Source organism: Pangasianodon hypophthalmus, chromosome 5 (assembly GCF_027358585.1).
Source record: "Pangasianodon hypophthalmus isolate fPanHyp1 chromosome 5, fPanHyp1.pri, whole genome shotgun sequence".
NCBI lineage: Eukaryota > Metazoa > Chordata > Actinopteri > Siluriformes > Pangasiidae > Pangasianodon > Pangasianodon hypophthalmus.
Genome location: NC_069714.1, coordinates 10,628,090 through 10,646,641, shown reverse-complemented (window position 1 = coordinate 10,646,641; position 18,552 = coordinate 10,628,090). Strand labels below are relative to the sequence as shown.

The following is an 18,552-nucleotide window of genomic DNA, read 5'->3' as shown; positions in this document are numbered from 1 at the left end:
TTTCTTACAAAAACATTCTAGATCCATCATATTGTAAGGGCATCTCCTGTGCACAGCCTGCTTCATGTCACCCCACAGATTTTTAGTGAGATTCAGGTCTGGGCTCTGGGTCGGCCACTCAAAAACTTTGATCTTCTATTGGTGAAGCCATTCCTTTGTTGATTTGGATGTATGCTTTGGGTCATTGTCATGCTGAAAGGTGAAATTCTTTTTCATCTTTAGCTTGGAGCTATTCATTATTCTTTCCACCTTGAAAAAAAAGCCCCAGTTCTGGCTGAAGAAAAGCAGTCCTAAAGCATGATGCTGCCACCACCGTGCTGCACCGTAGGTATGGTGTTCTTTTGGTGATGTGCTTTTTTTGCGCCAAACATACCTTTTGGAATTATGGAATCATTATAGCTTTTGGAATTGGTCTCATGAGACCACAACACATGGTGTAGGGTTATTTAGTTTGGCTTGGATGTTTTTTATGAGAAAGGGCTTCTGTCTAGTCACCCTACCCCGTAGCCCAGACATGTGAAGAATATGAGAGATTGTTGTCACATGCAGAGAGTAATCAGTACTTGTCGGATATTCCTGCAGCTCCTTTAATGTTGCTGTAGGTCTCTTGGCAGCCTCCCTGGTAAGTTTTTTGTCTTGTCCTTTAGTACATTTTAGAGGGACGTCCTGTTCTCGGTAATGTCACTGTGGTGCTTCATTTTCTCCAGTTGTTTATGATGGCCTTCATGGTGTTCCATGGTACATCTAATGTTTTGGAAATTCTTTTATACCCCTCTCCTGGTCGATATCTTTCAACAGTGGGACCCTGTACAGGCTTTGTAAGCTCTTTGCAGACCATGGCTTCAGCAGTCTGATGAAACCAAGAAGATGTGAAGGAAATCTTACAGAAACAGCTGGTCTTTGTTTGGGGTTAATCAGAATAATTTCATTGATGACAGCTGCATGATAATTACTTTTGAGCATGAGATTGAATGTGATTGGTTCATTCTGAACACCATCACATCCCTAATTATAAAAGGGTGTGCACACTTATGCAACCAGGTTATTGTAACTTTTTTATTTTTCCTATTTTTCCCTAAAATATTTCTGATTTTTTTCACTTAATTTTTATAAGCTGTAATTTCATACTGAGGGTGGAAAAAGCTCTGACATGATTTATCATGGTTTCCTTTTTTTTACATCACGAAAACTTGCCATTTTAACAGGGGCGTGTCGATTTTTTTATAGCCACTGTATCTGTAATATGAATAAGGGCGGGATACTGAGCTTTTTACTGACCTCTTTTAAATGATCAGAATTAATATTTTTGTTTAGTTTTAAATCCACTACTCATTGATCCAGCAGTGAGCTTCAATATCAGGCCTAATATTAGCCTGAAATGCTGGATTGGTATCAGCTCAGAGTTGATTATTTCCCGGTCCACTAATATGCCATATACACATTCACTATCACAACATGAATTGTACACAAGAGACACAAGTGAAGCCCTTGGATTTAAAGGTTCTGGGTTAAATATCTGTGATATTAATATGTTAAATGTTAACCCTTTCTATACTTTTTGTATAACTTCTCACATGTTCAGTGCCTTGTACCATATTTCTAACTTTAGCTCATTTTTACCAAAAATACCAGATATCTGATCTTGAAAAAGCCCTTAAATTAGTCTTATAGTATGTCTCCCTCACACGTTTCTGCATAACTTGAGAGCATGTCGTAGCAGAGAGTTGGATCAGTTACTAAAAGATGTCATTGTCATGTCTATCTGGTATCGGCCCAGAGATAATATATCAAAAAAGAGATCCATACATCCTTCCATGTCAGATATGGTTGAAAAAGTGTTATGAAGCTAATCTGGAGTCTGGCTGATGAGGAGAAGTCTTACAGTATCAGGCTGTACAGTACCTCAGTCAGAGGAGGAGGCGATGAACAATCATTGTGCTATAATGCCCTACTTTTCAGGATTTTCTGTGCCAGGCTATTTAAGAATTCAGTACCAACAGCTTGACAAATTGTCTGCTCCGTCTGTAATAATCCATTTCTCCTCCTGCTCTTTGTAGGCAGTAGTTTATACAGAGGCTGCAGAAATGTGGCAGAGAATAGAGAACGCTGGTGATATGACTACAGTATCCAGTAAAACTCATTTTGTATGCTTTTTGCCATATTATTAAAAATAAGCTTTTTTTTCATATGGAATCAGCTGTTCATGAAGGAAGTTAGTCATGCAGCACAGACACATCACATTGAAAGAGAGTCAGATATAATGTAGTGGTTTTCTCATAAACAACTTTTTAGGCCAATATTGTAAATGAGGAGTAAAGAACCTATACATTCATTCCACCAGGGTTGTGATGGATATAAAAAATCCTATCCTTGGCATGATGCACACCAAAGGGCTATTTAGTGTAGGCAATCCACATACTTGGATGAATTTGGGAGGTGGGAAGAAGGAGGAAACCCAACTGGACATGCAGAGAACATGCAAAACACTCCACAGACAGTAATCTGAGTTCAGGAACAAATCGAGGATCCTAAAGATCCACTGAGTGATATTTTGCACCCATGTATTAGCACTACTCTCAGACTAAACGACTCCTTTTGTTCTCAGTCCTGAGCTCTTGCTGATGCTAAAGTTGATGTGGCATTTTCGGGAAAAGGGCCTTTATCATCGCACGCACACTACTGAAACTTTTCATAAATAATTCAGCCCTCTACGTTGAACTGTGATGACACCAAAACTGTGAGCAATCGCCCTCAGAAGATCAAAGTGATAGTTCTGTGGGAGCAGGAATTACTTTTTTGCTGGGTTGAGGATTCTCTCGTGCATGTTGCCTCATTCATGTGGAGTCTTTTCACACCCCTGTAAAAAAAAAAAAAAAATAAAAAAAAAAACGATAAAGCACTACAAGCAAAACAACACCCAATCCACTCCTTACTTTAATAAAGAAAATGCAAGCTCATCTCTTGGCCTGCTTTCATGTTTACCCCTTAAGACACTGGTGTCATTTAGGTAAATGTAAAACTAAACAGGCACTTGATACCCATCATTGACTTAGATAGAAAAACCTTTGTGTTACACACAAGTTTAATAGAATTTTTGCAATAGTTCTATCCCATGCATTGCACTTTCCTGACTCTAGGAGTTAAACACCGGTCTGGTGCAGTCTATATTTCTGTTGTCCTTTGTTGTGTGAGGATGGTGATGTGATAATAAACCTTGTACACTGCTCTGAATGGCCTCAGGCTCAGTGCTATGGAGAAGTGTTCACTCATGAGGCTACTGCACTGAGTTTATGGCCTCTCTTGTTTTAGTGAGCGGAATGAAGAATTTCCGTTTCAATTTCATGCCTGTCAGGAATAAAACATGATAAAATGTAATGAAACGCAGCTCATCTGCCCAGTCTTTAAATGTGCAAAACTGATGCGCATGATAGAGTAGAATGGAATGTGAATAAGTGAGCCTTAAAAAGGCCTTGAGTCTCTGCAGACAAACGCCATTTTCTGGGCCTTGCTCTTGGTCATGAAAATGAGACTCGGTTTAGTCGCTGATAAAAGTATTATCAGACCTTGACTCCATGAAGGCCCCATTCAATCACTCACTGAAATATGCTATTTAATGAAGGTGATACAAAAAAGACATCATAGCAAGTCAAATGATATAATAGCATCTCTCCAAACAATTGGGATTGCAGTTTGGCTGGTATGTTTTCACATCTTTGTGGAGTTATCATCATTGACCGGAGTGAGGTAGTGCCTTATTAAGCTGATTGTAATTTTAGTTTTGGGTCCATTGACAAACAAACGATATCAGGAAAATAATGTCAGAAATTATTTAGTTCTACGGTATATGAGAGACCTCAAATATCCAAATTTCAGATCTTTCATTGTTCTTGGTGACTTATTCGCCTCGGTTGTACCTGTTAAATAAAAATCATACAGTTAATGAATAAATGTTATGTAAAGCTGTTCAGTGCAATAGTGAAGCTTGGACAGTGAATATAAAAATACTTTTTTAATTAAGGCAAACTTCATTTCAATACTTGTTAACTTCAGGATAACTTCAGGACCAACCTAGAAGAGGAGTTTATACTGACACTGTCTGTCTGACTGTCTGTCTGTCTGTCTGTCTGTCTGACTGTCTGACTGTCTGTCTGTCTGGTAGATGATCTGACTGACTATATGTCTGTCTGACTGTCTGACTGTCTAGTGGATGTTCTAACTGACTATATGTTTGTCTGTCTGACTGTCTGTCTGTCTGTCTAGTAGATGATCTGACTGACTATATGTCTGTCTGACTGACTGACTGTCTGACTGTCTGTCTGTCTAGTAGATGATCTGACTGACTATATGTCTGTCTGACTGACTGTCTGACTGACTGTCTGTCTGTCTAGTAGATGATCTGACTGACTATATGTCTGTCTGGCTGACAGACTGACTGAGTGACAGACTGATCTTTGGTGAAATGTGCATGCGTGAAATGTGCAAGCATAACTCAGGCATACTCAGGTGTACTGTAGCTGTTTTGGATAAGAATTCTAGTATCTTTCCTTCTTGTTTGCAGAAAACCTTGTAAAATGTCACTAAAGTTCTATTCAGACTCGTGACAGAGTGGTATCTATAATAAAAAATCTGTGTATCTCTTCTATGATAAAACTCTTGTGTTCACATGGCCATAAACTACTGTGAGTTTCTAGGTTTCTTTTCATACCAACCCTGAATCTGGACCCATATGATTGTACAGTAATATCGTAAATTGAGTTGCCAGTATAGTCATGTGATATGACTGCCTGTAAGCACATGCTTTGGTTTAATTTTTCACCTTCTAACAGATGTTTTTGAAAACAGTCCCTTGCACTGATCTACAATAAGCTCAGTGTACTATAGGTTACTGCAGTCATAGACCTAGAATTAAAGGGGTAATATATTGTAACTCTGTAATTAGAAAGTGTTTATGCTTTATTATGACTGTAGCTGACTAAATGTAAATTTAATCTTTTTTGCCCTGCCTTTATCCTTGTATTACAAAGTTATGTGCATGACATGCTGACACTGTTCCTGGTTCCTCTGGTTCCTGCTGTGTTTTCTTTACTTTTTTGTTTCTGTGTTTTTTGTCTAGTACAGGTTTACATAGTACTGTTTTGTACTGTTTTGCTTTCTAAATGCATAAACGTGATTCTGTTATACCCTGCACATGGATGCAATAACTATCATAATAAGCGAGACATACTTGCGAATCAGCTTGGAGGGGCATTTTTCCCGCCATCAGCTTGAGCTTGTTCTGTCATTAATCATCGCTTGATCTTGGTCACTCATTTGGAGTAATAAAAGTTCCCATCATGAATGTACAACAGGCCTGAATCATTCTGTCACACTACCTTCCAGCTACGTCTCACATTAAATCAAGCAAGCAGAACATTTCCTAAGGCAGCCATTGCCTTTTAATTTCCTGAAGAACCTTAACATATCATTCATTACAAGAACTACACATATTTGGGTTTTAAAAGTCTCATAAATCAATAGTGGCCTGCCTGCAATAATTATAACAAGTTAACCTGTAATTTCCAGGATGAAAGCAGCATTCCCTGGTCTTAGCATATGCAAACGAGGCAATTCAAATAGTGTAGGGATATTAATACGGAGGAGCAGGTAACGAGGTATAGCCTATGAATTATGCATCAAAAAGTAGTTGATCTTCAATAAAGGAAATGAATTCCTGCATGTAATCTAATTAGTTATGGAAGTCTATTATGTTGAGCTGCAGAAAGCAACCGTCCTTGAAAAGAAATTTATTTACAGTGTGTGTTAGCTTTGGAATGGAATTGCATTGTGGAGTGGTCCAAATGTTAACACTAACCTCTCTCTCTTCTCTCCCCTTCATTCCCCTCTCCCTTCTTGTTCCTTTTTTTTTTTTTTTTGCTTTCCCTCCATCCCTTTCTCTCTGTTCTCTCACCCCCTGTGTTAACCCCTCCCTTATATTCACTTTTGTTTTAGCTCAAGACCCGGGAGGCCTCCGAAGAGGACCCAGAGTGTTACATCGCCAGAGAATCCTCACATAATGCCTCACACAGTGCCGGGCCTCATGTCTCCGGGAATCATTCCCCCTACAGGTAACGCACTTGCAAACCCCTGCATCCTCTCAGGGATCCCTCTGGTCATCTGTTAAATGGCACACAGCTTAAACTGACAGTGGCACTGAAAACTCCCAGTCATACCAACTGACCATTCACACGGCTCTGCTCTCTTCCTACCTCAGCTGAGACAGGGTAAATTGAAGTGGAGAGTTCTTTCTCTAAGATTATTTCACTAGATGCCGCATTCTGCCTTGAGTGGATTTTAATTAGCCCGATTAAATCCACCCTGCTTGTATATGTACATAGGCGGCTATGTGAAAGTAAGCTTATCGCCACGAGAATCAACAGCAGCTGCATGTGCCTTTGGTTCCCCTCGAGCAGGTCTTATTACAGTGGAAGCTTTTGTTCTATTTGCAGCTGGTTTTCATTGGGTCAGCTTTGATGTTGCATGCAAGAAAGTTGCCCAATTTGCATATTGGCTTCTCATCTTTAATACTTATTTAAGCGTAATGCAACATTTGCACCTAAAATTTAATAGAATAATCACATTGTGATCCTTTTATTTTTAAGAAACTATACTATGCCTGTCTGCTTTGCAAAGTGAAAAGGCCACCCTCCCATTTTAACAGCACTTGCCGATTTTCTTTGTAAAAGATAATGGATCCGGTGCTGGTGGGTGTATTTGGAATTCCAACCCAGCACACAGAATAGGCAACAATCTCCAACAATGGCATCCTGAAAGCCTTTAGTTTGAGGAGATGGGGCTGACTTCTCCCCTCCTCCATCCGAGCAGGGTCAGCCTATCAGTGACTCATTTGGAAACACAGACTCAGAGGGCACTGGAGTCGAACAGGACGAGAGGGACGTGTTCTTATTTACCACAGCATAACTATCACCATGAAAAAAAACTTCTTTGATATCAATCCTTGTTTTCAGTAGGATGACTCTCTGATCCTGACATTTCAGTTGAAAGTTTTGGAGAAAAGCAACATACCGTTACAAAGTTTTTGATGCCGTTGCATTATGGGGTTAGATTACTGCCAAAAGTCAAGATCACAGTAGTTTAATCCTTGAGCAGGACTCATTTTGCTCACATACAAACAGACTTCCACACTCAAATCTACCCATCTGGTGCATGTATTTACTTTGATCATGGACACCAAAAGTTCAGCTTTTTGTGCTCACATGTTATGAGATCTTCTTTCCTTTGCAAAATGTTGTCAAGCAGTAAGAAAAGGTTATTGGTTTTGAGCAATTGGATTGTTTCTACATTCCTACATTGTTATTGGTAGGGAAATGAAAAGAGGTTCAGGTACAAACCTGAAAAAGTCCTAACAATGTGAAGTTATCAGCATTAAATATATTGCCTTTCATGATATATGTACCACATATAAGAGTTAAATGAAACATTTTTGTAATGCTTTACATTAACGTTCCCTTAACTGATATTAGTTAACATGAATAAATCATGAACTGCACTATTAGTACACCATAAATAACATTAACAAAGTAAATAACACATATTAGTTTATGCTTTAAAAAAAATAAACCAGATAATCCAAATAATCAGCATTAACCAACGTTCATACCAACAATAAATAAATTAAGCACACTATGACCAGTATGAACAAACACGTTTGTGATTGTTAACTGGCAAAATTGAACTGAGGCTGAAGCAAGTTTCAATATTTACACCTGAATACCAGAGACCAGTAAATGAACATCCTTTAGGAACATGCTGAAATGTAATTTTTGCTAATTTGCTAATGTGAATGTATTTTTAGTCATTAATTGAATAAACATTAGTCAGTGTCAGGTGTATTTATTTACCACTTAACAAAATCATCACTTAATACGTGTTAACTTGCCTTGTTACTTTGATTTTGATGTTTATGTTGTATTAAATTAACACAAGTTATACTAATATGAAAGTTAAATAATATCAGTTAAAGGAACCTTAATGTATAGAAAATTCCTTTGTTTATTCAATTACAAATATTGTTGTTTTTTGTCTAGTTAGAGTTGATTTTATTGCACTAATCAATCTTCTGCTCAGCTCTTTTGTAAGGCAGCATGTTATTTACAACCTTCCCCAGCATGAATGTGATTACAGGTGTAATGCTAATGCTAAGAGTCCTACCAATGATCTATGTTACACAACTGAAATGAATAATTTATTGCCGCAGTTCCATTATGTGAAGATCTATCTAATAAAAATCTTGAGCATGGTGAGAATGTCTACCATTAAACTGTCACTGCATGGCATTGTCAAAATATTTAATGGACAGCTAATTCTCTAATTCAGCAGCATGTTAGCATTTCTGGGTTGTTTGATAACTTGAGTGTGAATTACTGAAGATAATCATCTTAGTAACACCACTTTAATATCAAGTAATATGAGCAGTAATGGACAAATAAGAACTGGCACAGTGACTAGCAAACATTTGTGTGAGAACCTTTAGCTAGTGTTTGTGTATAGTTCCTTGGATGTTACTTGCTAGGTTAATGTATCTAAGTATGAAATTGAACAAGAAGCAGAATACATTAACTGAATAAGCGTACTTAATTCAACTATATAAAAATACTCAAGGGCACGTAATGCTAGTGAAATCTCAGACGAGGTTTTTACCCAGTGTGTTAGCTCTGGTACAAATAAAGTGACCCTAGGGTTAGTGTTTCAATATCATATTCTAAAGCTATTTAACAAAACTGTGTTAGATTACAGCACAGTGCCACGCCATGTTCTCCAAAATCTTTTACTGACCGCATGCCACATATAATTTGTATATTGGCTTCTTGGAAAAGCAACATATTGTTACAAGGATTGTGATGGTTTAAGGGGTTCGGCCTGGCGTAAGGAGAAGGACATTGTGAGTATGCAAAAAGATTTCCAGACACGCTTTTTAGACATGAGGATATGGATTTCAGGATTCACTATGTAATAAGATTGTTTATACAGATGTGCATGAGCAAAGCAAGACAGGCTTGTTGTTGGAAGTATACGTATGTTTGTATCAGAGCAAAGGAAACCTGTGTTCGGAAGGGATCCTGTTCAAGGAATAAATTACTATTGTTTTGGAATTTTGGCAATTAAAAGAAAACTCCATACTGTATTCATAGAAGAGATACTAATTACATTTGCTTCCATTCATCTTTGATGTGTCACACAGCTATGGGATCACACCGTACAGAGCCTAACTACTGCTAATTTGCTTATCTGGCAACGTCACAAGTACTACAGCACGTGCCATTACACCGTTAATTCATTCTTTATGAAGTGTCAGAAATGGTTATAACATGCCATATCTGTGATCGTTCACTTTCAGCGCATTCCATGAAAGATTTCTAATGAGACGCTGCCAAATGTTTCAGTGTGCTTGAACACTAGCTGTGCAGTTGTAGTTAGGACAGATCTGGAGACGTTCTTCTGCAGAATGTCATCCTCTTCTTACAGGATGAGTTGTTAAAAACGCGCCCTGCTGTTTTACACTATGCCCCTTTCAGTTTTGATCAGGTGACTCCCTTTAACATGAATTAGGCAAAAAAAATGTCCTTACTGAATCTAGAAAATGATCAGACAGCATGGAAACCTGCAGCTCGCTCCAGGCTAAGCAATCTGCCAAAACGTATACATGCAGCTTTCATTCATTTTTATATTAAATTCATTTGCATTCTGTTTCTTTTAAGCTTGGGCTGTGGACAGAAAGGCATGTTTCTCCCTGTTAATTCTCCAAAGGAGGCACATATTCCCCTTAAAATGCTAAATCACCTTGTTAGTGTGTAAGCATGATTATCTCTTAACAGTTATGAAGCATTTCAAATTTGGAGACCTCGATACTACACGTGCTGTACTCTCAGGCCCTATCCAGATGTATACAGACATTTTTGAAAATGTAGTTTTTATCCCTCTGTTTTCTGTCCACATGAACAGCATTTACAAAAATGTCTCCAAATAAAAACCTAAAACGATTTGAAAATTCTCTCATGAACATACCAGGCCAGTGATAGTATGTCATAAATTATGCCAGACTCCTCAGGAAAGAAAGAAAAAAAATGATATAAGGATTCATATGTGTGGAATGAAGATTAAAAGGATATACTGCTTAAAGTTTAAATAAAAAGTCGACAAGACCTCAAATATCTGTTCGTACTACAGTTCGTACCATCAGAGGGTTGGATTCAGGAGCAGTACAGCACGGAGCAGTACAGCACGTATTCTGGCACTAGAAAAATTAAATTCCAAACACATTATCAAATAAGAACTGGATTACCACTAAGTAACAAGCTGCATAGTAACAGCAGCCGTAGTAAGTGGAGTCCTAGCACACTTAAAACACATGCAGAATGTCAATGGGCATGCAGAGTGTGACACTGTGATATAAGCATTTTCAAAAACATACATTTTCCCCATCCAAATGAAAACAGTGAAATTTAATTTTAAATTTAAATTACAAAATTTGCCACCACACTGTTTTCATGTGGACAATTATGCATGTGGAAGGGGCCTCAGATGCATTATGGCACATCATACGACCAAATCTTTTTTATTCATCACATACCAAAATGCACAGATGTAACCATTAGTAAATCTATGAAACATTGTCATGTAAGAAGTGCAAACAGCCCAGTGACGATTCAGATTAAAAGAGGAAACGTGGGCAAACACGGATGAACATGAAAGCTGAAGTGTATCCCTATCTTTGTCAGCCGTCTTTCATTATGAACTGGACAGCAGCCCACCGCCGTAGAGTCCACACCAAATGGGGTTAATGAAATGTTGTGTGCCCTCAGACCTCTACATATTCCTCCTTCCAGATGTGAAATTACCCTGTCATAAACACATCAGTCAAATTAAATGCAGCTTTCTCTGTCCCCTCCATGTCAGGAACTTTTACGTGCAACCGATGGTTAAATAGGTTGCAATGCAAATGGAATGTGTTGTGTTCACGTCTCTCCACCCCACACCAAACTCCGCATTGGAATGCCGCTACACCCTTTCTGTCTCCACTTTTGATAAATCTAGTGTGATTTGGCTTCCGTCTTTATTAGGGGCTGAAAAGGCAGTAGATAAGCACTGCTGCTACTAAGTCACTCTTTGTGTACTGATGTGAAGTTAATCTGATTTTAATTTAATTACACTATTAGTAGAAGGGGCACATACTTTCAGTATTTGTTAGAAGAATATTCTGACATTGCACAGGTAAGGGGCAGCTTGCATGTTAATTAATAATGAACATTCTGACAATATGCCGAGGCATGACAGCATTAAGCCAGTCTGCTGCTGGTTCCTTTGCATATTAATAGATCCTTCATTATTATTTAATATGACAGCTGCTTCAAGGGCCATGATCAGACCCCATCTCCATTATTTGCTGTTTTGGTGCACACTGTGACAGTACCATGCAATTCTTTATTTGTGAAGAGACTCCTCTCGTGGCCTGCCGGACACCTCGGCTGTTTGTTTACGGCTGAGGAGATTCCTCCATGGACATGAAGACCAGTCACGAGAGTTGCTATTTAAAGGTGACTTTAAAAAAAATCGAAACAGTGCCATCTCTGTACTTGTTGCCGTGCATGCTAATTAGTGCAAATGAGGAAGGAGTGGGATGTGCGACAGAAACGTTTGGATAAAGAGTGGACAGATTTTGGATGGCTGTTACAGGAGACCTGCATTGTTACTGTAGTGTAAGCTCAAACAAACTGCAACAGATAATTCTGCGACTCTGTTTTGGAAGGGAATAAATATCTGGTAATAGAAATTTGCACGTTTTGAGTGTACACAGCGAACTCTGGCTAATTAAAGCAGAGAAATATGGAAATTTGTTTATCAATACCGTTAACATTTTAGGGGAGAGGTCATCTGAAAAATCTTATTAAATAGGGTGAGGCTTGCTGAGGTACAGTATGATTTCCAAAGGAAGGTTACTAAACTACGTGAATGGCCAAATTCATCATACAAAACGTCCTAAAGCTGATTTTGGTTTATTTATTCCCCCCACCACCTCCCCGCCCGCTTTTCCGCCATGCATGTTATTTAGAAAACAGTTGACTCTGTCTGATTATACGTAAATGAAAGCTGACCTTCAGCTGGACTGGAGGCCACATCCATTACGGCGAGGAGTAGCTCTCTCACCCAGCTCACGTGCGGCCGGGGGGCATGCATATGGAACAGCAGCGCGTGCTAGCAAACGAGTGTGGCCACACTGACATCATGTATACTGTACGTCAATATGGTCCTGATGTATTCTAAAATGCAAACAAGGCCAGGAAATGAGATGCACCTTCGTCCCAAGCTGCACACAGTGCCCAGCACCATCTGCCTATCAGCTGCTGAGGAAGCGGGGTGGTGTACTAATGCCACATGCTCGATCTCTCCAGGCCTGCGTGCTTAGCCCACAGACGCACAAGCAATAATGGCACCATCAAGTCGTGTCAGTGAAAAGTGACAGCTAAGCGATGATTAATTTACCAATTGTCCACATCCAAAAGGGACGAAATGACCAGAATGATAGGCATTAGCTGCTGATGCGCTACACTTGTACTGGATGTGTTATAGTTTTGAATTTTAAATGCATGTGAGAGGAAACTCTCAAATTTGAACATTTTTTAAGTAAAGCAAACTATAAGTCGGTGATTTATGGAGGTTGTTAAATTTTTCTTGCGTGGAACACTGGGTTTATCAATAGCGTCATGACCATCACCTTTAAGCACAAACACTTATCTTTAAACTGGAAAAAATCAGGACTGAAGACGGAATTAGCTGTCAGGTGTTACGCTATGTAACATAAAAGCAGTAGACAATTTATAAATGAAAAAACTCATACAATGATATATATTGAGAAGATGGCGAGCATTGAAATAAGTATCTAATCGCAGTCTACAGGGTGTCCGAAAAGTCAGGAACCAATGAGAGTAAAACTACATGTACTTCATTTTTGCATTTATCATTGACAACACATGGTCACACTTACGCTTTACGCATTTTCTCAGCCACTGTATCGTGTTTTTGGGGATTTTTATTTTTTGTTTTGGTTAATTCAGCGTGCTATCCTGTAAAAAACCATACAGACAGTATGACATTATGTTGAAGGATAATCTAATCTGTCCGAGCACTCATCTGATACACTTACAGCTCACTTTCATTTAATTCAGAATTTTATCCATAAGAATTTGGCCCTAGGGATAAGCAATGTCTTTGATTAAGGTGCGTCTTCTCCGATGTCCTCCATGTGGGAAAGAAAAAAAAACTTTTTGTGCACTTTAAAAGGACAATACAATTTATGTCATATTTTATGCATACAATTTTGGGCTCCTTCCACTGTTTTTTGGAGTGTATTCACAGCACAAAACATCAATTTTAGTGTGACGTATTGTGGTTACATCAAACTGTCAGACAGTGGCTCTGAAATGAATTCTAATCCATGCTTAAGCTGATATATCATGCAAGAGAAATGTGCATATTTTCTAGAATCATGCTTAACTCTCTCTTAACGTCTGAATAGCAATTAAGTCTGTAGTTATGTCTGATGTCTGAATACTGATATGCACTATTTCAGTATTACATCCTCACTGTGTGCGCTTAACTCAACTCTTGTTGCGTTGAAACAAAAGACTTGTTTAAAGACTTCCAATTAAAACCGTAAGAAATCTTTTAAACACTGGCAACCTCATTGTGTACTCATCAGACTCATTACACAGGATGTTACATGGTGTTGTTAAAGTATTACACCAGATTTGTTCCTCTATTGTTGCTCAATATTGTAGTGGTGTTGTACTGTACACACACTCAGCAGTGTATTTACCGTATGCATGAAATGAGACAGCGATGACAGTGTTCAGCAAGCACTGCAGCTGGAACCTCTGCTTTGATTCATCCATTCACATCATTTCATTAATCTCAATTTATGAATTCAAGGCTTCTTTCACAGCGCTCTCTTTCAGCCTCTGGAAGTCGCTCAGGTGTATCGCAAATGACAAAAAGACAGCGAGCCAATTTGCTCTTTTATTTCCTCTTCTCCTGTGCCGTGGTGTCTCTTTTAACTACATTAAACACAATGGAGCTCACTTATTATTAGAGGTGGAGCCGAAAAATTAGAATCTCAATGTCCACTTTCTCATTCAGGTGCTGTTCGACTGACAATAGAGTCAGATGTAATCAATCGAAATACACTATAAGTCAAGAAATATAGTGATTTTTGACGTTTCTTGAAATATTTTCTTGTCAAAATCCAGTAAACTTTAACCTAGGATGTTTGTTTTAAATGCTCCATTGGTTTGCAGTGATGTGCTCTTAGAATATATGGAAATGCAAAAAGCTTTGGCAGGGCTTGTGGATTACAATATTTCACACTGCTCAGCTTTTAATGATTTACAAACTCTTAATTGAACTCTGCATTTAAAATGCAAAACAACATTACGAATCAGTTTGTGTGTATGTATATGTGTGTGTGTATTTGTTTTGCATTGGAAGCTTCTCCCTGATGCTGATTTGTTGTTTCCACTTTGTCATACATCCCCAACCCGTTTATTTACAAACAGAAACCATGGCAACATGTCACTTCTGAAATGTTATCCTGACTCCATCTGTCACCATCAAAGCGCTGCGGCGTCTGCGCTGTATTTGGGGAGACAGCGAGAGCGCGCACGAGAGAAATAAGAGACGACGTAGACGACAGTCAGACTTCTGACTGAAAACATCCTGTCATTTTGATGATCGGTTGTATAAGAGAAAACTAACCGTGCTGATGAGGAAGCTAATGTTATGCTCTACTTATGGCACATCCAGATGATCAACTGACATATTGGTAGTTTGAGCATACACGGTGTCAAGGAGCTACAAAGTGATGTGTGTCATTGTCTCTACTTTTACCTGAAAGATCATCTGTCTTTATCGTCACTGGAAAGTATTTGCGCCATGCAGTTTGTCAAATATTCTATCTGAAGACTATGCGTGGCATATTCAGATATTCCACTCTGTTTAAATATTAACTACTCACTTACTCAGAGGCTATGATGACAAGCATAATTTCTCTTCACTCTCTCTAACATCCACATGCAAATATCTGATAATCAGCTTGGTTCCTTTTTTGAATTTCATCAGCATTGGTTAGCTTCTTGTCTTCTTTTGCAGGTCTTACAGCCGCAGCTGCTGCTGCAGCCGCCGCAACCAATGCTGCCATCGCCGAGGCCATGAAAGTGAAGAAGATCAAGCTGGAGGTGATGAGCAGTTACCACGCCAATAGCACACAGCATGGCGCCGACTCTGAGAACGGAGACCTCAGCTCCAGCGTGGGTAAGTCACACACTATCAGTCATCTCCTAAAGTTCAGAGAGTTGTTGTCCCAAAGCTCAGTCTATTTTTAGATTAAACTGAAAGACTGGGCCACTGCTCTGAAATTGGAAGACTGACATGTAATCGGCTGACTATTAATGGTCTTGTGTCATGTGAAATCTCTAAACTAATGCTATATTTCCTTACAACAAAATGCAGTGGCCCTTTGAACAAACATTATTTGTTTTCAAACCTGTAATTACCAGGTAGAGCTCTTTTAAAAAAAGCAACAAATTAAAAGCACTCATGAGCACTCAGCTAATAGCTATTAAGTAAGTCACTAATTCAATTTGATGGAGAAAATTGCCTTTGAATGTCCCGTTTCAATTAATAATTTTTTTTAGATACATTTAGATCCCTGTTTTTTTATGCAACATTACTTAAAGCCATTTCTTTGTGGAAATCACAATGCAGTGTAAAAACCACAAATCCATTACATATGATACCCTTAATCCCTGAGCTGAATTACCCGTGTGATTTCCACCCTGAATATATCCGCCATGTGTTTAGGATTTCCCAGCTGCATTTGACACCATGTATTTGGCCCAAACAGGAAGCGTCCTAAGCAGATTTAACAAAAGAGAATGCGTTGGCGTTGAGGTCATCAGTCCACAGCCAACAATGCTGGGGCTTCGAGGTCACTGAAATAGAGATAAATGCGAATCGGAATAGGCAAGGCTGTGGCAATGAAGCTAATAAGAAACTGTTTTTATCTTTTTACAATTTAAATTGTAACCTTGAGCATGCCTGCTCCCAGAAGAATAATAATTCGGGGCCCAGCATTGGCAGGGGGTGGGTGGGGGGAGTAGTAGGAGGAGAGAGGCATTAGTGACTGTGAGTAAAATATATGGCAGCGACGCCTCTCCAGCCCATCCACAATCAATTGGATTCTTTTACTTTAATATTTACTCGCAGCGATGAGATGCTAGTCTGCATGGTGATGAACAGTCTGCCTCTGGCGTTTGAAGGTGACCTGTCACCACGTATGGACAAATCTCTCGCTCGCAGAAATGTAGAAAATAAATCATTAAAGGCAGGCAGGCCTCTCATTCCGGGATTTAAATCACCCTCAGATTTATGATTTGAATTAATACTTCGTTTGGTCAAAGAAACGGGGGCCGAGACAAATGATGTTTGGTACTGAAGCCATCCTAATATTGATTCCTGGATGTCTGTGCAATCTCTTGTTTATATCAAGCACTCTGCTGTGACAGGGTGGCCAATAGGAGTCACCCACATGATAAGAGGGGAAAATATGGCTGGTTTTATTCAGCCTACCAGGGAGGAGTTGCGGCTTTTTTCAGCCATTAATTGCCACATAAATTAGGTTTTTAAGTGAAATAGACAGTGTTTTTCATTCTTGTCTCCAAGTGCATTTTCTCACCCTACACGATCATTACTGCAATAAACCAGAGAGGTCATTTCACTAGAGGTAGGAAAAAAGGAAAAAGAAAAACAGAACTGTAAAAATACATACTGTGCTGCTATCTGGTTTAAGCAGAGCGATGCTTTGCTTTTTTATTTTTTTTAAGACCCTGAATACCTAATATGTACTATTTTCGAGCATATTACGCATCTGGAATGTAGGGCTCTAAATCATTCGACAGATATAGCGATGACTACAGTAGTGGGGAACTTTGCTATGTTGTGAACAGTCATGAGCAGGACATGATTTCATTCTGCATTAGAGCAGCTGCTCACATAACCTTTTCAGTGAAGCTTTTTTTTACTTAGCCATACCAACTAACCTGAAGCTCTAATTATTTTTCAGATCCTAAAAGCAGTGCAATGTGATACATCTACAGGAATAATGATAATAACAGTAACATTAGCAGCATTGTAATATTTAATTACCGAGCACATACTGGTAGTGTATCCTCCTCCTATCCTATTGCCCTCCACTTAAAAAGGTTCCTTTCAGATGCAGATTTCTTGCATTGTCTGCATCTTGTCTGAGACACAGACAGGCCGAGGCAGAGTGTGAAGGACGTTCTGTTCTCCTCTGGACTTGCATTGCTTGTGTTGTCTTTGTGTCGATGTAAATTGAACAGGCTAATGCCACCCCCTGCATTAAATATTCAGCACGGTTGCCCTCTTCTTTGCATCGGTTTTACTAATTGTAACAAAAAAGAGAGACAGCCCTTCTGAGTTAGAGCCAAACAGACAAACATCCTGAGTGATCAGACGGAATGCTTGGCCCCCTTTGATTACTTCCCGGGTTCTTTACACAGAGGTGGTGGTGCTGGTGGTGATGATGAGGGCGGCGGTGGATTGGGGGTTGGGGTTCCTCCCCTGCACAATACAGATTGCTCCATAGGCTCACAGGAAATGCCACAATTATGGATCACAAACCAAGCAAAACATGTGCGACATGCTGCCCGGGAGACAAATAAACAGTGATCCATTCCTGTTGGTTAAACTGACCTGAACCAGAACCTTCATCCACTGGAGAAATGCTGTCAGCTGCCTCCTAACTAACACCTGGCTGCTTCCAGCATGTGAAATGCTTCTCTTTAAGTCCAAAAAATAGAAAATAAAATCATAGCCTGAGTATTTAGAGGCTGTGGGCTAAGGAAAGAAAAAAGGAGGTGAGAAGAAAGCTGCTCCTGTGGCCACTGGGTGCCATTTTGCATCTGATTCCTCGCCACGGCAACGTTAATGGACCTTAAATCCTCCCCATAATTAGATGGGGGAATTGTGTGTATCACCAACCAGATGATGCTGCCATAATGAAATAAGCAGTGCAAACTTAAAGGCTTGTGTGTGTATGTGTGTTTGTGTGCTTGTGTGTTTCTTTAGTTTAGCGAGTTTAGCGAGTTAACGTGTTCAGACCTGGCCCAGCCCTGGCGCTAAGCTGTCAGGGGGCGCGATGGGACTGGTGACAGGTGTGTGTGACAGAGACAGAATTAAAGAAGAAGTGAAGGGTAGATGATGGGTGGGCCTCCCACCACCACCAGCCGGGTCAGGAGCGCTAATTCCGCCTCGCTCCTCCTGGCAGAGGAGGCCATGACTCCAAAGATGGATCTGTAGCGGGACCGCAGCTGTAAGCATGGAGGAGCTAATTGGTCCTTATCTTGCTGTCCCATTCATCTTCATTTTTTACCAATTACCCAGCATTATCTGTGTTCTCAGTTGGATATGGGAGTTAATCCT

At 39.5% G+C, this 18,552-nt stretch overlaps 1 protein-coding gene across 2 annotated transcripts in view; it reads left to right on the top strand.

The window, feature by feature from the left end:
- dachd (dachshund d) overlaps positions 1-18,552 on the top strand; it is a 107,651-nt gene that overhangs the window by 47,038 nt on the left and 42,061 nt on the right. For both annotated transcript variants that reach the window (XM_026912437.3, XM_026912436.3), the window contains exons 2-3: positions 5,989-6,104; positions 15,199-15,360. In XM_026912437.3, coding sequence (XP_026768238.1) covers positions 5,989-6,104; positions 15,199-15,360 — 278 coding nt within the window. The remainder of the gene's footprint in view (positions 1-5,988; positions 6,105-15,198; positions 15,361-18,552) is intronic.